General features: G+C 40.2%; 1 protein-coding gene across 1 annotated transcript in view; it reads left to right on the plus strand.

Moving 5' to 3' along the window:
- Positions 1-15,444: 15,444 nt before the first annotated feature.
- CYB5R4 (cytochrome b5 reductase 4) overlaps positions 15,445-17,713 on the plus strand; it is a gene marked incomplete at its 3' end in the record, with an annotated part of 79,911 nt that continues 77,642 nt past the window's right edge. Inside the window, exon 1 of the mRNA XM_080700723.1 lies at positions 15,445-15,528. Coding sequence (XP_080556849.1) covers positions 15,454-15,528 — 75 coding nt within the window. The 5' untranslated portion in view covers positions 15,445-15,453. The remainder of the gene's footprint in view (positions 15,529-17,713) is intronic.

Below are 17,713 nucleotides of genomic sequence, written 5' to 3' on the forward strand. Positions count from 1 at the left end.
AAGAAGCATGAACTATTATACTTTCTTGTAGTTATTAACCAAGTAAGAAAGCGACATGAGGAGCACAACAAAGTGTGGCTGTTTTCAGTGGTGATATTCCCATGTATGAGTGTGATTAGCACGGACTTGCTAAATCTCTGCCTGAGCCATCTGTGAGCACCTTCTCAGTTTAAAACAACACACGCCAGCCCTGCTCAGTTCCAAGTCAGTTTTGCCACAACTGTTAGCTTCCTCTTAAACCTGGGAACATTCTCCAGTGCCTAGGGCTTGAAATACCAACTTTGACTGATCCTTGATCTGTTCAAGCTTTCTATTAATTAAATCAACGATATCAGATGAAGGTTTGGTGACATAACGTCTTGAACACAAAAATTTCAATCCATTTGTAAGAGAAAAAAATCAGAGTATTTTGGTTTACTTGTGAGTTTTTAATATATTCATCTTTTCACCTCCTAAAAATACAAAATGAAATTCCCAGTCACTTGAGCTCACTTGCTTGCTCTTCAGTTCAACCTCAAGTGAGCATTCTAACATCATTCTGCGAAATGCTCCTTTTAAGATGGTGTCCATGTGAGGTCATGAGTTTTGATAAACCAGCCACAGTGATGATTTGCTAGCAAAGACCTGATGGCAAATAATGACTGCATGGTTGGGTATCCAAAGTCTTTACTGCAGGTGCAGTGCAATAATTTTCGAAGGACTCCTGATCACCAGGACTGGAGCATCCATAAAGAGGATCTGGAAGACTGCCTTGCAGCAAAACTACCTAGAACCATCCAGAGACCAGTGTAGACACGGCACATGCTTTGGAACAAAGTCTAAAGTTGTAAGAGGCATTGAATCATATTCTCTACCAAAGGTGAATGTTTTGTAAAACCTGCAAATCAGAAACATTTATAATAGGCTTGATTCTGACTGCAGTGCTTATTTCTTCAAACCCATCCTGAGTACAAAGAATCAACAGATTCTTGATTTTTTTTTTTTTTTTTTTTTTAGGTACTGGGGATAGAACCCAGGGGCATTGTACTTCTGAGCTACAACCCCAGCCCTATTTTTAAAGCCTTTTTATTTCTTTTGAAACAGGGTCTCACTGAGTTGCGAAGGGCCTCCCTAAATAGCTGAGGCTGTTTGTGAACCGCGATCCTCTGGTCTCCACCTCCCGAATGCTGGAATTACAAGTGTATGCCACTACGCCCAGCCAGAATCAATAGATTCTTTAATGTCATGTTGAAGGTTTTTATATTCAGCTATACTCTGCATACAATTAAGTTTATCCATTTTAATTATACACGTTAATGACATTTAGTAAATTTTCAGAATTGTACAACCTTTACCATGACCCAATTTTAGAACATGTCTATCACCCCCAAAAGACTCCTCATATAAATTATGATCAGAGTTTGGTATTCAATTTTCCACACCTTTTCTACATAAACATAATTATATAATTGAAGTAGAATGTTGAAAATATTAACTGATTTGATTCGCTTGTGATTCAGACACAAATAAAATATTTTCCTGGAAAGGAGCACATTTTCAGCAAGGAGTCTAGCCAATTAGGGATTACTGTCTTGCTGAAGTAATATTCATAAAACCAAGAAGAGGGGGAAATGCATGAATTTGCTACTGTTACAAGCAAAGTCAACATTAAGAGGCACAGGGAGGCAAGAGCAGCTATGAGTCATCAGGTTCCCCTCCTTCCTTCACGCTTCTGTTCTTCACCTCGGTTTCTAAGTGGGGAATAAGTCATACCCTCGCTGAGGTCATCCTGCCCATCAGAAAGTGTTGGGCAACACCAGGTCACATTCAAAATGGTAGGCTAGTTCAAGCTCCAATTATTTTTTTGTTGTTGGCTCATGTTTCTAGATAATATAGATGCTCACATCCATGTCTTAAAAGATAGTCTTGATTTAATCCCTGCTTCCTCCTTAAGCACAGTCACCTAGCACTTTTCCTCCAGTGTATACTTCCTTTTTTTCTTATTATAGTCTTGCAAAATTTCAAGATTTAAAAAAAAAGCATGTTAAGCACATATGTATCATGTATAACATGGCCTCATATTATCTTCTCTTAGCAAAATGTAAATCTTGGCTTAAATGTTTGATGGAACATAGCTCCATGAAAGGTTGGGAGGTATGTCCATCTTGTCCGCTGATATGGACCAAGCTCCTGGAAGATCATCTGGCACATAGTAGGTGTTCAATAAGTACTTGTTGAATAAATGAAGGTTTTAATATTTCGGTCCTAATGGGTTTTGTAGTTTGTCTAACTCATTAGCATGTTATGAAAAGTGTGTTGGTATGTTGTATAAATCACATTTTTAAAAATGCATTAGAGGAACTTGGTACGAAATGTTAAAGTAAATCTAAACTGTAACGTGAATATTTTATAAGACCTTTAATTCTTGTATTACATCAAGCTTGCTTAAGAACTATGTATATCTGTTCTAAAATAATACATGTAATGTTCCTGAAAATTATACTGGTTGTTGTTATGGCACTTTTAAAATTAATATTCCCCTTCATGATTTATCTATGAGACCCATCTTTCATTAAAAATGATAAAATATGCAAAAAATTCCCAAAAACAACGAAAAAAAGAAAAATAGCACTTTGATTGGTCTTTGCCTCACTGGAAAACAGCTTCAAGATCTGAGTAAATAGTTGCCATAAGTGGAATCATTATACAAATGTACTATTTGAGATTTCTACTTCTATTAATCCACATTTCTATTTCTCATCTTACTATTAATTTAACCAAGTATGGATTTTGCTTTATTTTTTATTAATTGGTTCCCTTCCTTTTCCTTCTAGTAATGTTCATTTTTCTTCCCACAATTTTAGGACAACTGCTGTTCTCTCAGATGTATGTGTCATCAATCACACTATAGTACTCCCTTCCGCATCTAGTTATTAAAGTTATTTCTTGAGTGTTTGCAGACCTTGATACTCTGATTTTGGTTTTCTGACTTCATGAGGATTCTCCCAAAGATATCGATCTCATTCTTTCTTTCCTCCTTGGGGACCATGAGCCATCACCCAGACCTTCTCTCCAGAAGTCTCTCTTCTCTTGACTTCTCTCTTAAACTTACACACATAGTTTTATCTCACATCTTAAAAACAAGTTCCTTCTACTAACCCATCCTTCCCCTTCTTTGTTTTCTTTCCTAAAAAGTACCCTTAACTCATTGTTTTCATTACTTCATGACTAATCTACAATCCAACCCAATAAAAAATGAGTAATTTAACTGAATACACACTTTTCAAAAGAAGAATACAATTAGCCAGTATATTATGAAAAACATTCAATATCACTAGCAATTAGAAAAATGAAAATCAAAACTACACAGTGTTTCCATCTAACCCATTAGAATACCAGTCATCAAGAATATAAATAAAAATAAAGCTGGGTGTGGTGGTGCACGCTTGTAATCCCAGGACTTGGGAGGCTGAGACAGGAGGATCACAGGTTCCTGCCCAGCCTCATCTACTTAGTGAGGCTCTTCGCAACTTAGTGATACCCTGTTTCAAAATAAAGAATAAAAAATAGGGCTGGAGTGTAGCTTGGAGGTAGAATGCCCCTGGGTTCAACCCCTAGTACCACAAAATACATATATTTATATATAAACAATAACAAAATATATATTTACACATAAAAGCAATAACAAATGTGGAGGAGGATGTGGAGAAATAGAAACTTTCATACGCTCTTATTGAAATTGTAAATTAGTACCACCACTATGAAGATCAATTTGTAGGTTATTAAAAAAAACTAAGAATGAAGCTGGGCATGGTGGCACATGCTTGTAATTTCAGTAGTTGGGAAACTGAGACAGGAGGATCTCAGATTCACAGACAGTTTCAACAACTGAGTGAGGCTTTTTATAACTTGGGAAGACTTAGCTGGGTGTGTGGTTCAGAGATAGAATGCCCTTGGGTTCCATCCCCAGTAACTAATACACACACACACACACACACACACACACACACACACACACAGAATGGAACCACCATATGACTCAATTATACCACTCCTTAAATTTTTTCAAAAGAATTAAAATCAGAACACTAGAGTGATACTTGTATATCCATGTTTATGGCAGCATAATTCATAATAGCCAAATTATAGAACTAACCCAAATGTCCATCAACAGATAAATGGATAGAGAAAATGTGGTATATACATATAGTCAATTTTCCTCAACCATAAAGAACAAAGTTATATCATTTTCAGGAAAGTGGATAAAACTGGAGAATATTAAGCTAAGTGAGATTATCCAGCCTCGGAAGGTCAAGGGCTACATGCTTTCTCTCAAATGTGGAAACTAGAGAGAAAATAGAAAGGAGAAGAGACCTTTTTAAATACTGCAAAGAGAGACCTGTAGCGTAGTGGAAGGGGATTAAGAGAAGGAAGTTGGGTGTGGAGGAAGGAGAACTGACAAAAGGAAATGGTTCAAATAATACTACTGCAATAAGTGATGGTATTAATACAAATTTCACTAACACATGTGGAGAGAGGAGGAAGGAGTGGAGGGGATGTGTGTGCATACATGCTTTAGTCACATTGAGCCCCATTATGATGTATAATCATGATGCACTAATAATATAAAATTTTTTGGTGGTACTGGGGTTCCTGGAAGCCCTTCTACCTCCAGGCTACACTCCCAGACCTATTTTTTACATTTTTATTTGGAAACAGGGTCTCCTAAGCCAGCGCGCGCGGCTGGCTTCTAACCTGCGCGATCCTCCTGTCTGCCTCCCAAGCACGGGGATTACAAGCGTGTGCCACCATGCCCAGCCTAATAATATAATTTTAAAAGTCTAAAACTCACCTTGAAAGAAGTTCCCACACACTGAAATGATGTTCTAAGGTCACTTATGACCCCTTACTTATCAAATCCAATTAACACGTGTCCTTATCTTATTTGGCCTCTTGGTGGCACTTGGACCTCTCCTTCCTTGTTGGTATTCTCTCATCCAGGCTTCCACCCACACTGCTAGGCTGATTCTTGGCCTATTACCTAGCACTGTTCTTCTTCAGTGCAATTTTTATCTGCTCTTTCACTTTACATTCCAGTATTGACCTCCAGAGCCCTGTTCTTGGTTCTGTTCTCAAGCTACAAAGTTTCTCTGTGAAAACTAATTGATTCCTCTTGCTTTAATCACCACTTCTTTGCCATGACACCCACATTTAAATCTTTAGTCCTAAACTCTCATCATATTTATGGTTGCTCCCTGGATGTCTTCTCCACCTATGTGTCACTAGGTCTAAACAAATCTGTTAGATCTCTTCTGGGTTACTTACCCTGGGGTAACTGCATTTTAGATACTGGAAGGAAAATAAACCGAATATTCAGTAGCCATAGGGCAATTATGGTTATTTTATATGCAGTTTATTTTTGAGTCTTTTTTCTGGGAATATGATGGAAGTATATTTTCCTGGTCCTTTGAAATTAGGCCATACGATCTCTTCTAGCCAGTACAATGTATTGGTGGTGATATGTGTCACTTTAGGCAGAAACTTTTGAAAACTGGCATGCAGTTTTACTCTCTTCCTCCTATTCAGACAACTGGCAACATTCCAGAGAGAAGAGGCTCCGTCAGGCTTCATCGTTCATCCTTAAGTGATGATGATCTAGAGCTTATCTCCCACGAACTGAAAACGGATATGTATAGTATGAACAATAAATACATCTTTGTTGTATAAGCGTGTGAGGCTTTAGGACTATTTCTTACTATCATATAGCCCAGCCTGTCCTGTTTGAAGACCCAAAATCAAATGCATTATTTTTCCTCACACACTATTAACAGAATAAAACAAAGGTATCTCGCCTGCTCTTTCTCCTATCTTTCCCGTTTGTCTGTGAGCCATCACCATCCACCCACTTAACTACACTAGACACCTGGGAGTGTAAGACTGCACTTCCAAGGCCACCTGCATTTTTTGAGTTCTGTAGATTCCGTTTCTTATGTGTCCTTAAAATCTCTCTCTTCATCTCCATTCTTAGTATACACCTTCTTGTATCTCGCCTAGATAATGAAAGGAATATTTTAAGCGGTCTCCTTGTCTCCAGCACCAGCCTTCCCAATTCCATTTTTCATTTGGCTGCCAAAATGATTTTTATAAAATTCAAACTTTGACCCTCTCACTCTTTTACTTAAAATCTTCCATCAGTGTTTGAAGAATAAAGTAAACATGACTTCGCAGGGCATATTAGGCTCTCAGTAGCCCAAGCCCTTTCTATCTCTTCAGCCACATCTTGGCTTCAGCCGTGTCATTCCTTCTCCTCCTACCCCTGCAACACACACAGACAATGTTCTTTGGTGGATTCTTCTAGAAATCTCAACTTAGATTTCATTTACTCTAAGAAGACTTCTTTGGTTGTCCCAAACAGACTTGTTAAGTCCCTACCTTGTTTCACTTCTCTGCCTAAAATGTACCCTATTTAAAAATGGTTGCTTTTGTAACTATTGTGATGGCCATAAATTTTAATGATTATAATCTGGGGGATATCTTAGTTATCATTATACCTGGAAAGTACTACTACTTAGCACATTACAGACACATCAAAGGTGTTTTTGGAACTGAAATTTCATTATATGGCTTAACATGTGTAAAGGCTTATATTTTCTTTAAATAGCTAATGGTCTTCAGAGGGTTTACTGTGTCCCTGGCATGTGACAAGCATTCAATAACCTTTATTTTATTTACCCTAACAATAACTCTAAGCCATTGAGACACACATTGGATATCCATTCCTCATTAATTTCATTATCTGAAGACAATCACATTCTTTCTCCCGGCAGATACATAATTATGGACCCTTAGTACTCTTTAAATAGATTATTTTCTTGTGAAATAACTGAATCAATAGCAGAGATACCATAGTTTACATTCAAGGTTTTCACAGCATTTTTGGAAAATTCAATTCCATTATTTAAAAGATCTTGAAAAAAAATGGTAACATTTATATGTCACCTTTCCTTTGAAGCTTAACACTTTTTACCAATGAACCTCTTTTTACTTAATGGACCTCTATCATAAATAAGTTAGGGGTATCTATCTGAAATAAGAGAAACGGGCACAAGAAAGAACAACTAACTTGTTTCATATCTTTTCAAACTTTCATTAGTATTGCACATTATTATTACAGAAAAATTCACTATTACTCTAATTATCATTGAGTGACAAAATGCCACATAGTGATAAAGGTGTACAGATGAACTTCAAGACTAATAGTAGAGGATATTGACAAGACACTGGGGAAATCACACAGATATGAGAAGACAGGAGATATTCTATGCACAGATCACATGACTGCAATCGCTGTCCCTCTTGCCTGGAACATTCACTCTTTTACAATTCGCTGCTTGGTGTCAATGTTTTTCTTTTATCTTCGAGTAATAACAGGTAGAGGTATGAACCTATATCATCAATATATTATTATTTATTATTATTATTATTATTATTATTATTATTATACTGGGGATGGAACCCAGGGGCATTCTACCTCCGAACTATACCCCCAGCCCTATTTTTTATTCTTTATTTTGAAACAAAGTCTCACTAATTTGCAGAGGGCCTTACTAGTAGCTAAGGCTGGCCGCAAACCCAGATCCTCCCGTCTCAGCTTCCCAAGTACTGGGATTACAACTGTTTGCTACCATGCCCCGCTGAATCAATCAATCAATCAATCTATCTATCTATCTATCTATCTATCTATCATCTATCTATCTATCTATCTATCTATTTAAACCCAGAGATTTTTCTTAAGGAGTCCACCCAGGCACCGCCCCCTTTTCTTCCTCGATTGCTCCAGAGAGAGGAATTAAGAGCATTACTTTTCATTTTGGTCCATATCTAGCTTTCAGAAAACGAGATGCAGAACCAGCTGCACTTACGTGCCAAGGGCTCCAAAGCCAGTGAGACCAGTCAAGCAATTACCAGTCACTTGGCATTTTTGCAGAAATACACAAAACGTGTAGAATCGCTTAATTCTATCCTCTCCTAACCCCTTCACATGGAAATTGGCTGCTCGGGCGACTGTTATTTTTTCGCTGCAGCCAGGTGTCGAAGGGCGATTAACACTCGCTCGACAAAACCCTTCCCTGGGCCATTTGGGAGCTGCACGCGTTCACACGGGTCGGCCCTGTGCGCCTTCGCGCGCTGCCTTTTTGTCTATGCGGGGAGGGGGCGCGGGGGGCGCGAAGCCCTCTGCAGCGGGCCGCCGGGCTCTCTATATAAAGCCGGGGCTCGGGCCCGGGGCTGCAGGCTGGGCTGCGGCGAGCCGGCTGACCTCTGCGGACCCGCACTGCGCCATGGAAGCCCGCGAGCGCGCGCGCCCCCAGGGCCCGGCCCGGCGCGGGGCCGCGGACTCCGGGTACCGCCCCCCCCCGCCCTCCCGGCTCCTCTCCCCGCCCCCGCCGCGTTCCGTCCCCGGGGCCCCGGCCCGCGCTGGGCGGGGCTGATCTCTCCTGGGTCCGCGCTCACGTCTTCTCTGCACTGCTTGCACCCCCACCCCGCAGATCCGCAGTCTTCTGGAGACCGTGGGTTAAATCCCCAGGCGAGAAAGAGGAGGGGGCGCCGCGCCGCGCCGGGGAGGCGGTGAGTGACCTCGCGGGCGGCCGCCCTCGGGGCTGCAGAGCATCCCTCCCCGCTGGGGCCGCGGCTGCCCCTGGCTGGAGAGGGCGCCCCAGGGCAGCCCCGCAGCTGGAGATGGGGCTGGGGCGTCCTCCCCAGCGCCCGGGCCGGGGGCTGGGCTGCGCAGACCCGGGGGTCACGTTCCCTGAGGGCGCGAGGGATGCTCTGTCGCACGTGTTTCCAATTTCTAGAGGGAGGTGGGTGGTAACTGTGACTCATCTCCTTCTGTCCCCAGATGCCCAGTCGCCCCGGAATTACTGAAGCCTCAGCAAAGCTTTCCCAATACAGACACCCCGTCAGGTGAGTGGAAAGGCCCCGCGGAGGTCTCCCGCCACCGGCCCAGGGAGGGGCTGGGGCATCGCCCAGCCCAGCTCAGCGGCTGGTCCTGCAGTTTTTCCCTTGTGGAAAATTTGTCTTCAAGGTAACTGTCCTCCCGCTCACAGAGGTCGGTTACTCATGGACTTGATAATGCAGGTGTTCAGGCTCCCCTCTAAAGATCTGTGGTCCCTCGGTGCTTAGTCCGTCAACGCTTAAGGGATATGTTACGAAAAAAGTGGATGGTGTAGGAAAGAAGAAGGTGACATCTTGTGCCTAAAAACGTTTTTGATTTTTGTTTTGTTCTGTTTTGACTCTTGAAGGGTCAGAATGAAATTGACCTTACACCAGGCAGGGGGACGTATGTTATTTTCCAGCAATCCAGAAGGGAAAATAGGTTTAGCAGGTGCAATTTTACATCAAACCAAGCGTAATACGTAAAAGGGAAATGTAATGAAAATCTTAAAAATTAAAGGTTACCAGAGATGATTCTAAAAGAAGTCAAAAGGTTTTTTTTTTTTTGTTGTTGTTGTTGTTGTTTTGTTTTTTAAATATAACAATGAAGGGCTGCCTCCTGTTTCTTGCTCCCCGGGAAGCCAGTCTTTCTGTAAGACTCTTTTGAGCTTTTATTCAGGTTACAGGTTAATAATGATGCGGTTTTCTGTCTTCAGAGAGCTGTTAAATGGAACACTATATGACATTTGTAAAGTGTGTATATGTCTATAAATAGTAAAAGTAGATACATGTTGATTGATTTCCTACCATGTGCTAGCACTAGTTGAAGGACATAGGAAAAAAAAAAATAACCACAGCATAGGGCAAGGGTCATAATGGAGTTTTCTTGGGTCCAGTGGAGGCTCAGGGAAATGTGCCTGTTTGAGTCTTAAAGAAGTTAGCTAGATGAATGGGAGGGGGGAGGGAAGAATAAAGAAAAGAGATTCAGGGACCTGAAATAACATGGCTCCTTCTGGGAGCTTAAGTAGCTGGGGCTTGGAGGTGTGCTGCTCTGGCCATTCCAGCAGAGTAGCCAGAAGCAACACAGCTTGATAAAGAGTTTTGTCAAAAACCCATGGCTTTACTTTGTAGGTAGTGTTGAGAGTTACGCAAGGGATTTGAAACAGAAGAGTGGTGTGATCAGATTTATGTTTCTGAAACAATCACAAAGGAAGTGATGCAAAGGTTTAGAACCCCAAAAGTGAAATTGGAAGCGATTTCAGTTTTTCTTTTTTTTTAGGTAAGAAATGATGAAGAGCCTTTGCAAGACATTGGAACTGGGAATGGGATTGGTGAATTTGGGAAATAGGTAGAAGACAAAATTAGGCTTTCTAATGCATTGGACATGGTAGGCAACATAGAGATAAAAAGACAGAATGCCTCCCAAGTTTGTGGCTCATGGCTAGATGAGTGTAGTACCAAGAGAGCTGTGCTTGAAAGAGATTTGGGGAGCAAGAAAAGTCATCTGACTTTCCATTTGTCATTTTTAATGTACTTATGGGACATCCAAATAGAGACATCAGATAGAGAGCTACGTATATGATAACACTCTTCAGTTTAAGTACAGGCTTGGGAGTCTACGGTAAATGAAGGGTTGAGGAAATCAGGACGGTGGGGCAGGTCATCCTAGGGAGTGTAAAGGGGAGAGATAATCATTCTCACTGAAGCCTGGGGGAAGGCCAGCATTGCACTAGGATAGAGAGAAAGAAAGGTCCACAACAGAAGCAGAAAGCTCAAAAGAGGGAGGAATTCCAGAAAGGATGGAGCTCCTGGAAGATAAATGGTCCACAGGGAGAAATACTGGGTGGAGAGTGACAATAATACTAAATAGCATACCTTGCCTTGGAAATTCCAGTTACATATTAAAAATAAACTGCTAACTAAGCAAGCAATGCCTTTCTTTCCTGCACTACAGTCACAGTTTAATTGCAATTCTCTCAAGTTTTTTTTTTAGTTTTCTCCATTTTTGTCTTGACTCTTATTTTTACACAACTACTGACTTCTTGAGGGTATGGGTATGGGTGTGTAGGGGTCATGATTTATTCATCTTCAAATTATGGATTATGTTGACACAAGGGAGCACTACAGTATTTATTGAATGAACAATGGAGAGGTGCATACTTAAGTGCCAATTATAAACTTGTTTGTGTTTTGGCAAGAAATATTTATACACTTCGTTATCTTGCTTTCTGTGCATACTGACCATGATATGATAATGATATTTTAACTTTTTTGGTTAAAATCACTCAATTATATGTATACACAGGGCTATTCAACTTACACTAAAATGACTACACTGTATTTGGTGACTCAGCCTTATGTCTCCTCTTTTCTTTTTCCTGCATAAAAGAAGGCCAGATAGCAAGACTACATGCAAATTATTTGTGTAAATGCATATTATTTATCAATATCTCAATAGACTGTTCTCAAATTCGATTGAGGAAGTTGGGAGATGAGACTGGGATTGGTGTCAAAGGCAGCCTTTCTGTGTGTCAAGTTGTGAAATGTATAGACCAACTTTTTTTTTTGTGTGGTACTGGGGGTGGAATTCAGGGGCTTTTCTACCTCCACGCTATACTCCTAGACCTATTTTATACTTTATTTGGAAATAGGGTCTCACTAAGTTGCTGAGAGCCTCACAAAGTAGCTGAGGCTGGTTTCGAACCTGTGCGATCCTCTTGTCAGCCTCCCAAGCACGGGGATTACAAGCGTGAGCCACCACGCCTGGCTCATGGACAAACTTTAAAAATATTGTTTTGGTGTTTTTCTAAACTTGTGTTAGCAACACTCATAACTAAGAGTTAAATCTGTGAGTTTTAAGCAAGACAGTGATTGCTGCTTTTGTTTAGAGTGTATAATATCTTATTTTCATAAAGTTGGCTCTCATCAGAATTTTTAAGGTAGCAGTAGAATTAATCCCCCCCCCCAAATTTGGAAACTAGAAGACCAAATTTCTTCTGTATTTTGTAAGAATAAATACAAATATTAGTTGAGGTAAGCTAGACATTGATTTTATGTTTACATAGGGTATAATATTAACTTGTTTAATTTATAGCTTAGATAAAGATTTAAAATAATCAATCATTTACTAGTATTTTGGCAAGTAGAAGCCATGAAAGCAGTGATAGTAGTGTTTTAAAACTTCACTTTTAAGGCTGGATCTAAATGCATAAATAAATTGATATAAATAGAAAACTCTAGAAAGTGGATAATTTTATGAGTATAAGAATTCTGAATATTAAAAAAGAATACTATGTTGTCTGCTTTTTTCAGGCTGCTTTGGCCGAAATCAAAGTGTTACGATTACTTGTATGAAGAAGCAGAAGCTCTTCTGAATATTTTTCCAATCCAAGCCACAATTTCATTTTATGAAGATTCTGATAGTGAAGATGAAAATGAGGAGCTGACCTGTGAAAATTAATCGAATTAGATACTTATGATAGTCAAAGTGTGTAGGCTTTGAGTTTAGTGTATAAATGTATCATAATCTTTTAAAATTAATTTATTTGTACATACATTATTAATAAAATGAGTTCTTTTGTAATTACTATGGTAATTTGGCCTTCTTTTATCCCCCTACTAGAATTAAATGTAGAAATTTAAAAATAGATGCCATTTGTAAAATGTCTTGACTTTTCCAGATATTTGGGGCATACAAAGGATAATTTTGTTCTCTTTACTAAATAATAAATTTATCACTAGTTATAATTTTTCAAAGAATGACAATATTTAATTTTTCAAGACTGGATCTTGTAACATCTGCTATCCTACTGATCTTAATTGGATGTTGTAATTACAGATATCTTGTTATATAATGAAGAAAAATCCCCTGGTTATCAATCACAAATTTATTATTATGTTTGCTGACAGATAGTGAAAGCTATCTCTAACTTTAAATTATTATCTATAATTGAGAAAGAAAATCAATTTTAATGCTCTTAAACTTTTAGGGATTATAAATAAATAATGAATAAAATAACTCATTTAATACTCTTCTGTTGTCCACAGATCTAAAATAGCACATGCATTCCATACTTATTGTACTATATTTAGGGTTCCTTATAAAGAAAACAAAATGTTTAAATGGAAATTATTTACATGGACTCTTAAAAAGTAGAGTCTAAATACCATAATTGAAAGCATTTTCTTATTTTTGACTAGGGAAGCCAAATTACTTGGCACATATGAAACACTATTTGAAATCAATTTTTCTTTTGCTATGGTTCTATGCTTTTGATGTTTTCGTGTGAAGTAAATTCTCAGTGATTTGTTTTTCTTACATGGACTTGAAGAAGAATATATCATCACTTGAGGAGAGAGAAAACAGAAGCAACTTTCAGGGTTAAGGTAGTATAGTATAGTAAACTGTGGTCATAAAGTTCTTATAGTTTGTACCCAGTCTTCTGACAGTGAACATTTCCACTGCAAGGGAACTTTCCTATAATATTCCAGGATGATAATGGGTAGAGGTAAGACCAGAGGTAGTTAGCTAGCTAAGAAGTGACTCTTGTTTGAATGACTACATATATTCCTACGTTTTCATTCTAATATGAAAGATACACAAAAGTAACTTTAAATTCCAGACACATTGAGGATTAGACAATTGAAATAGAGAAAGTTCAAGCCATGGCAATATATTCAGAGTCAGGAAAAGTTAGTAAAGACGGGAGGGTAGGGAGAGATAATTAGAACTGTTTCTTCTTTGAAAACTTTCTTCCTCTTTTGGATTCTACTCTGAGGATTGTCATATTCCTCAAGGGATATGGAAAACAAAACAATAACAAAAACAACAACAAAAAACCCCCAGCAGGTCACTAATATGGGCCTTGAGTATTAGTGACTGGTGTTTACCCCCACAGTGTTTGTCCATCTGTTGTTAATATATTGGAATAATAAAAAGAGTCACTAACATTTATTGAATGAGCATTATTAATCATTTACAGTGCAGGGCATGATGGTGCACAGCTGTAATCTCAGTACTTGGGAGCTGAGACAAGAGGATCTCAGGTTCATGGCCAGCCTCAGCTACTTAGCAATACTCTCAGTAGCCTAGCCAGACTCTGTTTCATAACAAAACAAAACAAAACAAAACAAAACAAAACAAAACAAAACAAAGGGGGTGAGGCTGTAGCTTGGAGATGAAATACCCCTGGGTTCAAGCCCCAGTAACACACACACACACACACACACACACACACACACACACACACACACTATACATTGTACTCTATAGTTAAGCTATGATCATTTAAATCTTACTAAAACTGAAGCCATTATGCAGAGTCAGAAAATGAGGCTTTGAGAAACGAATGCATAATACATTAAGTGCAGACACTAATTTGCTCAATTATTAAGTGCGAGGATGGCATCAGAACCAAATGTTTGAGTTTTCACCACCGCAGTTGAAGGTGAGTGGCATCAGCACATAATTCCCTCTATGTTTCAAGGTAGATGGGAAGTTACACGAGGAGGAAGAATTTGTGAGTGAATAGAGCAAAAGGTGACTTCAAGGTCTTTTGCTCATTTGTCAGTCATCTGTGAGGGTGCTTAAAGACGAAATTTTCTTTTTACCCAACAATAGTGATTACTTGCATCAGATTCCTTAGTTTCTCTTTTCTTCTTGTCCTTCTTCTTCTTGTTCTTCTTCTTGTTCTTCTTCTTGTTCTTCTTCTTGTTCTCCTCCTCCTCCTCCTCCTCCTCCTCCTCCTCCTCCTCCTCCTCCTCCTCCTCCTCCTCCTTCTCTCTCTCTCTCTCTCTCTCCCCTCCCCTCCCCGACCCCCCCCCCCCGTGGTACTGGGGATTGAACTCAAGGGCATTCTACCTCTGAGCTACACATCTCAGCATTTTTTAATTTTTTGTTTTGAAACACGGCATTATTAGGTTGCCGAGAGTCTCGCTAAGCTGCTGAGGTGCCCTTGAACCTGACATCCTCCTGTCTCATTACTGTGATTACAGGTTGGATTTCTTAGCTCTTAAAGTTGTGAGGCTCTTTCCGTAAAAGCTTAGTACAACACAGGAGAAACTCAGAACCATGTAATAGTTTTATATTTCAAGAAGCGCGATGGTACTGCTTAACAATGAACACACTCTGGCGCTTTGGGGTTAACAGGACTCTACAAGAATTTGTTTTCATATTCGATCAGCACCAGGGCTTAAAAAACAAAACAAAACAAAACAAAACAGCTTCATGCGCTAATCTTTCCGCGAAATAGCTGTCACTTCCCTCCAGTGCTGAAATTAGGGCGCCGGACACAATGCGCATGCGTACTTTCTTCCACCCGCCACCCCTCCCACAGCCGGCGCTCTGGCCTCCCATTGGCTCCGCCCTCCGTGGACGTGCTACGTCATGGCGTGCCTCACCCTTGGTGACCCCGGAAGTGGGTCGGGGGCTCGGCCTCGGCCCGGCCGCAGAGCCGGGGCGCAACATTCTCCTCAAAGGAGGGTCCCTCTGAGTGAACAGATCTGGCGGCGAGCCCCGGGCAGGGCGGGGGCCAGGGCCCCAGGATGCTAAACGTCCCTTCTCAGGCTTTCCCGGCCCCGCGCTCCCAGCAGCGCGTTGCCTCCGGGGGGCGTACCAAGGTAAGCAGGTGGCATCCTCTGCCTGTCCCGGCGCCCGCCTCCCGCCGGCCTTTCGCGCTCGGCACCGCGGGTTCGCTCCGGCGCCTGGCTCCCACCTCCCGGCCCCTCGGTTCCCTCCTACCCTTGCCCGCGACCCCTTTAAGTCCCACACGGTTCGGTCCTTGAACGCCTCCCGTCTCCTCACCTGCTAGCCCCTTTGCTGTGGTCAGGTTCCTTCTCCAGGTTCTTTCCCGCTACTTAAATTCAGATCTGTCGGACGGGTCCAGGCACGGGGCTTTTCTATTGTAAGTACTTAGTAGTAGCTTCCATTTCTCAACTTGTTCTCTCTGATCTTTTGTTCTTTACTCTTCTGAGGAGTTGTAAGTGATATGGGTTCCATCGCAGGACAGAAGGGCTAAGAGTGGCGACAAGAGACATCCCTTAGGAGTAGGGAGCTAGGAAAGACTAGAGAAGCCAAGACAAATGTCCACACACCTCTGTTCAGGTTTAGGGACACTTCTCTTTAAATTATACTTTTTCCCCTCTGGTACCTGATTGGTTCAACTTTGCCTTTTCTAAGGATACCACTTGCTGATTTTGAAACTAATGTAATACTCTTGAGGTTTTTTTTTTGTTTTGTTTTGTTTTGTTTTGTTTTGGTTTTTTTTTTTGGTGGTGGTGGTACTGGGGATTGAACCCACGGGCATTCTGTCTCCAACCTACGCGCCCAGACCTTTTAAAAAATATTTTGTTTTGAAACAAGTTCTCAATAGGTTGCTGAAAGTTTCACTTTGTTGCTGAGGCTATCCTTGAACCTGTGATCCTCCTGTCTCAGCCTCCTAAATACTGAGATTTCAGGCGTGCCATCAGGCCTGGCTTACTCTTGAGTATTTGTTGAGCATAGCTACTGTTAGCAACAGGTGGAATACAAATATTTTGTGTTTGCAAAATTCAGTCAAAATTGTGTTGTGTTCGCTGCAATGTCAGTTGCTAGTTCCTTCCCTTTTGTTTTTGAGACTTCTCCCTAAATGGGCCATTCCTCCCTCCTCTGTTTCTGGACCCTTTGAGTCTTAGCATCATTTTGAACCTTCACTGCCTTTCTTACTTTTTTCCTTTGGACCTGAAATTTTCATCCTAAATCAGAATGCGGGTTCAAGGATCTTTAGTTTTCGTTTGCTTTTCACAGGTCTGCATCCCCAACTATAGTATTAATACTGAGATTATTAAGTGCTTCCTGATGGCCATGTGGGTTTTGAGTGCTTTTTCTTTATAACATATTTTATTCTTCACAGTGATCCTACAAAAGGGGCTTTTATTATCTCCATTTCACAGGAAAGGATACTGGTTAGATCATATTATAGGCATATGATGTGCTTCTGTCTGTGCCATTTCACTTACTGCTCTGTACATCTCTTATACAGCATTCAGTCTTTCCCTTTCTTTTTGGTGTTTGACCTGTTTTTCTCCCTAAATACCTGACTGGATAGTCGTATAGTCTTTCTAGAACCCGAATGCGAGTTGCTGCCTTTCTTCATTAAAACTGCCGTTCGTTTTCTCAACATTCATTTAAAGGAGAAAATTTAGGCCAGCCATGGTGGTACACGCTTGTAATCCCAGCAGTCAAAAGGCTGAGTCAGGAGGATCACTGGTTGTAGACAGCCTCAGCTACTACTTAGTGAGGCACTTTGTAACTTAGTGAGACTCTGTTTCAAAATAAAGTATAAAAAATGGGGCTGGGCGTGTAGCTCAGAGGTAGAATGCCCCTGGGTTCCATCCAGGGGCATTAATATATAAATTAATTTATTATAATATAATCAATATATTATTTATTAACATATATTATTTATTAATATGTTATATATTAATAATATAAAAACAAAGGTGAAAACAGTGAAAAGACAAAAAATCACATGGGTGATGATGGCAAAAGTGAGTTTTTGGTATAAAAAAGAACAAAATAAGATTATTGTGTAATTTAGAGAAAAACAGACTCATTTTCTTCTTTCTTTGTGAAACATGATAATCTTGAACATGTTAGAAGCTGAATCAGTATTGCATGAGATGTGTAAGGTTGAAATCCATGAAACCTAGTTGGGGAAGGTATATGTCATAATTGCTAAAAGCTTAGACTTTGAAGTAAGAAAGAAACAGATTCACTACTGAATTGAAATGAGAAGAAACAGATTCCCAGATCCACTACTTAGTC

This window comes from Muscardinus avellanarius, assembly GCF_963383645.1.
Source record: "Muscardinus avellanarius genome assembly, chromosome: 8".
NCBI lineage: Eukaryota > Metazoa > Chordata > Mammalia > Rodentia > Gliridae > Muscardinus > Muscardinus avellanarius.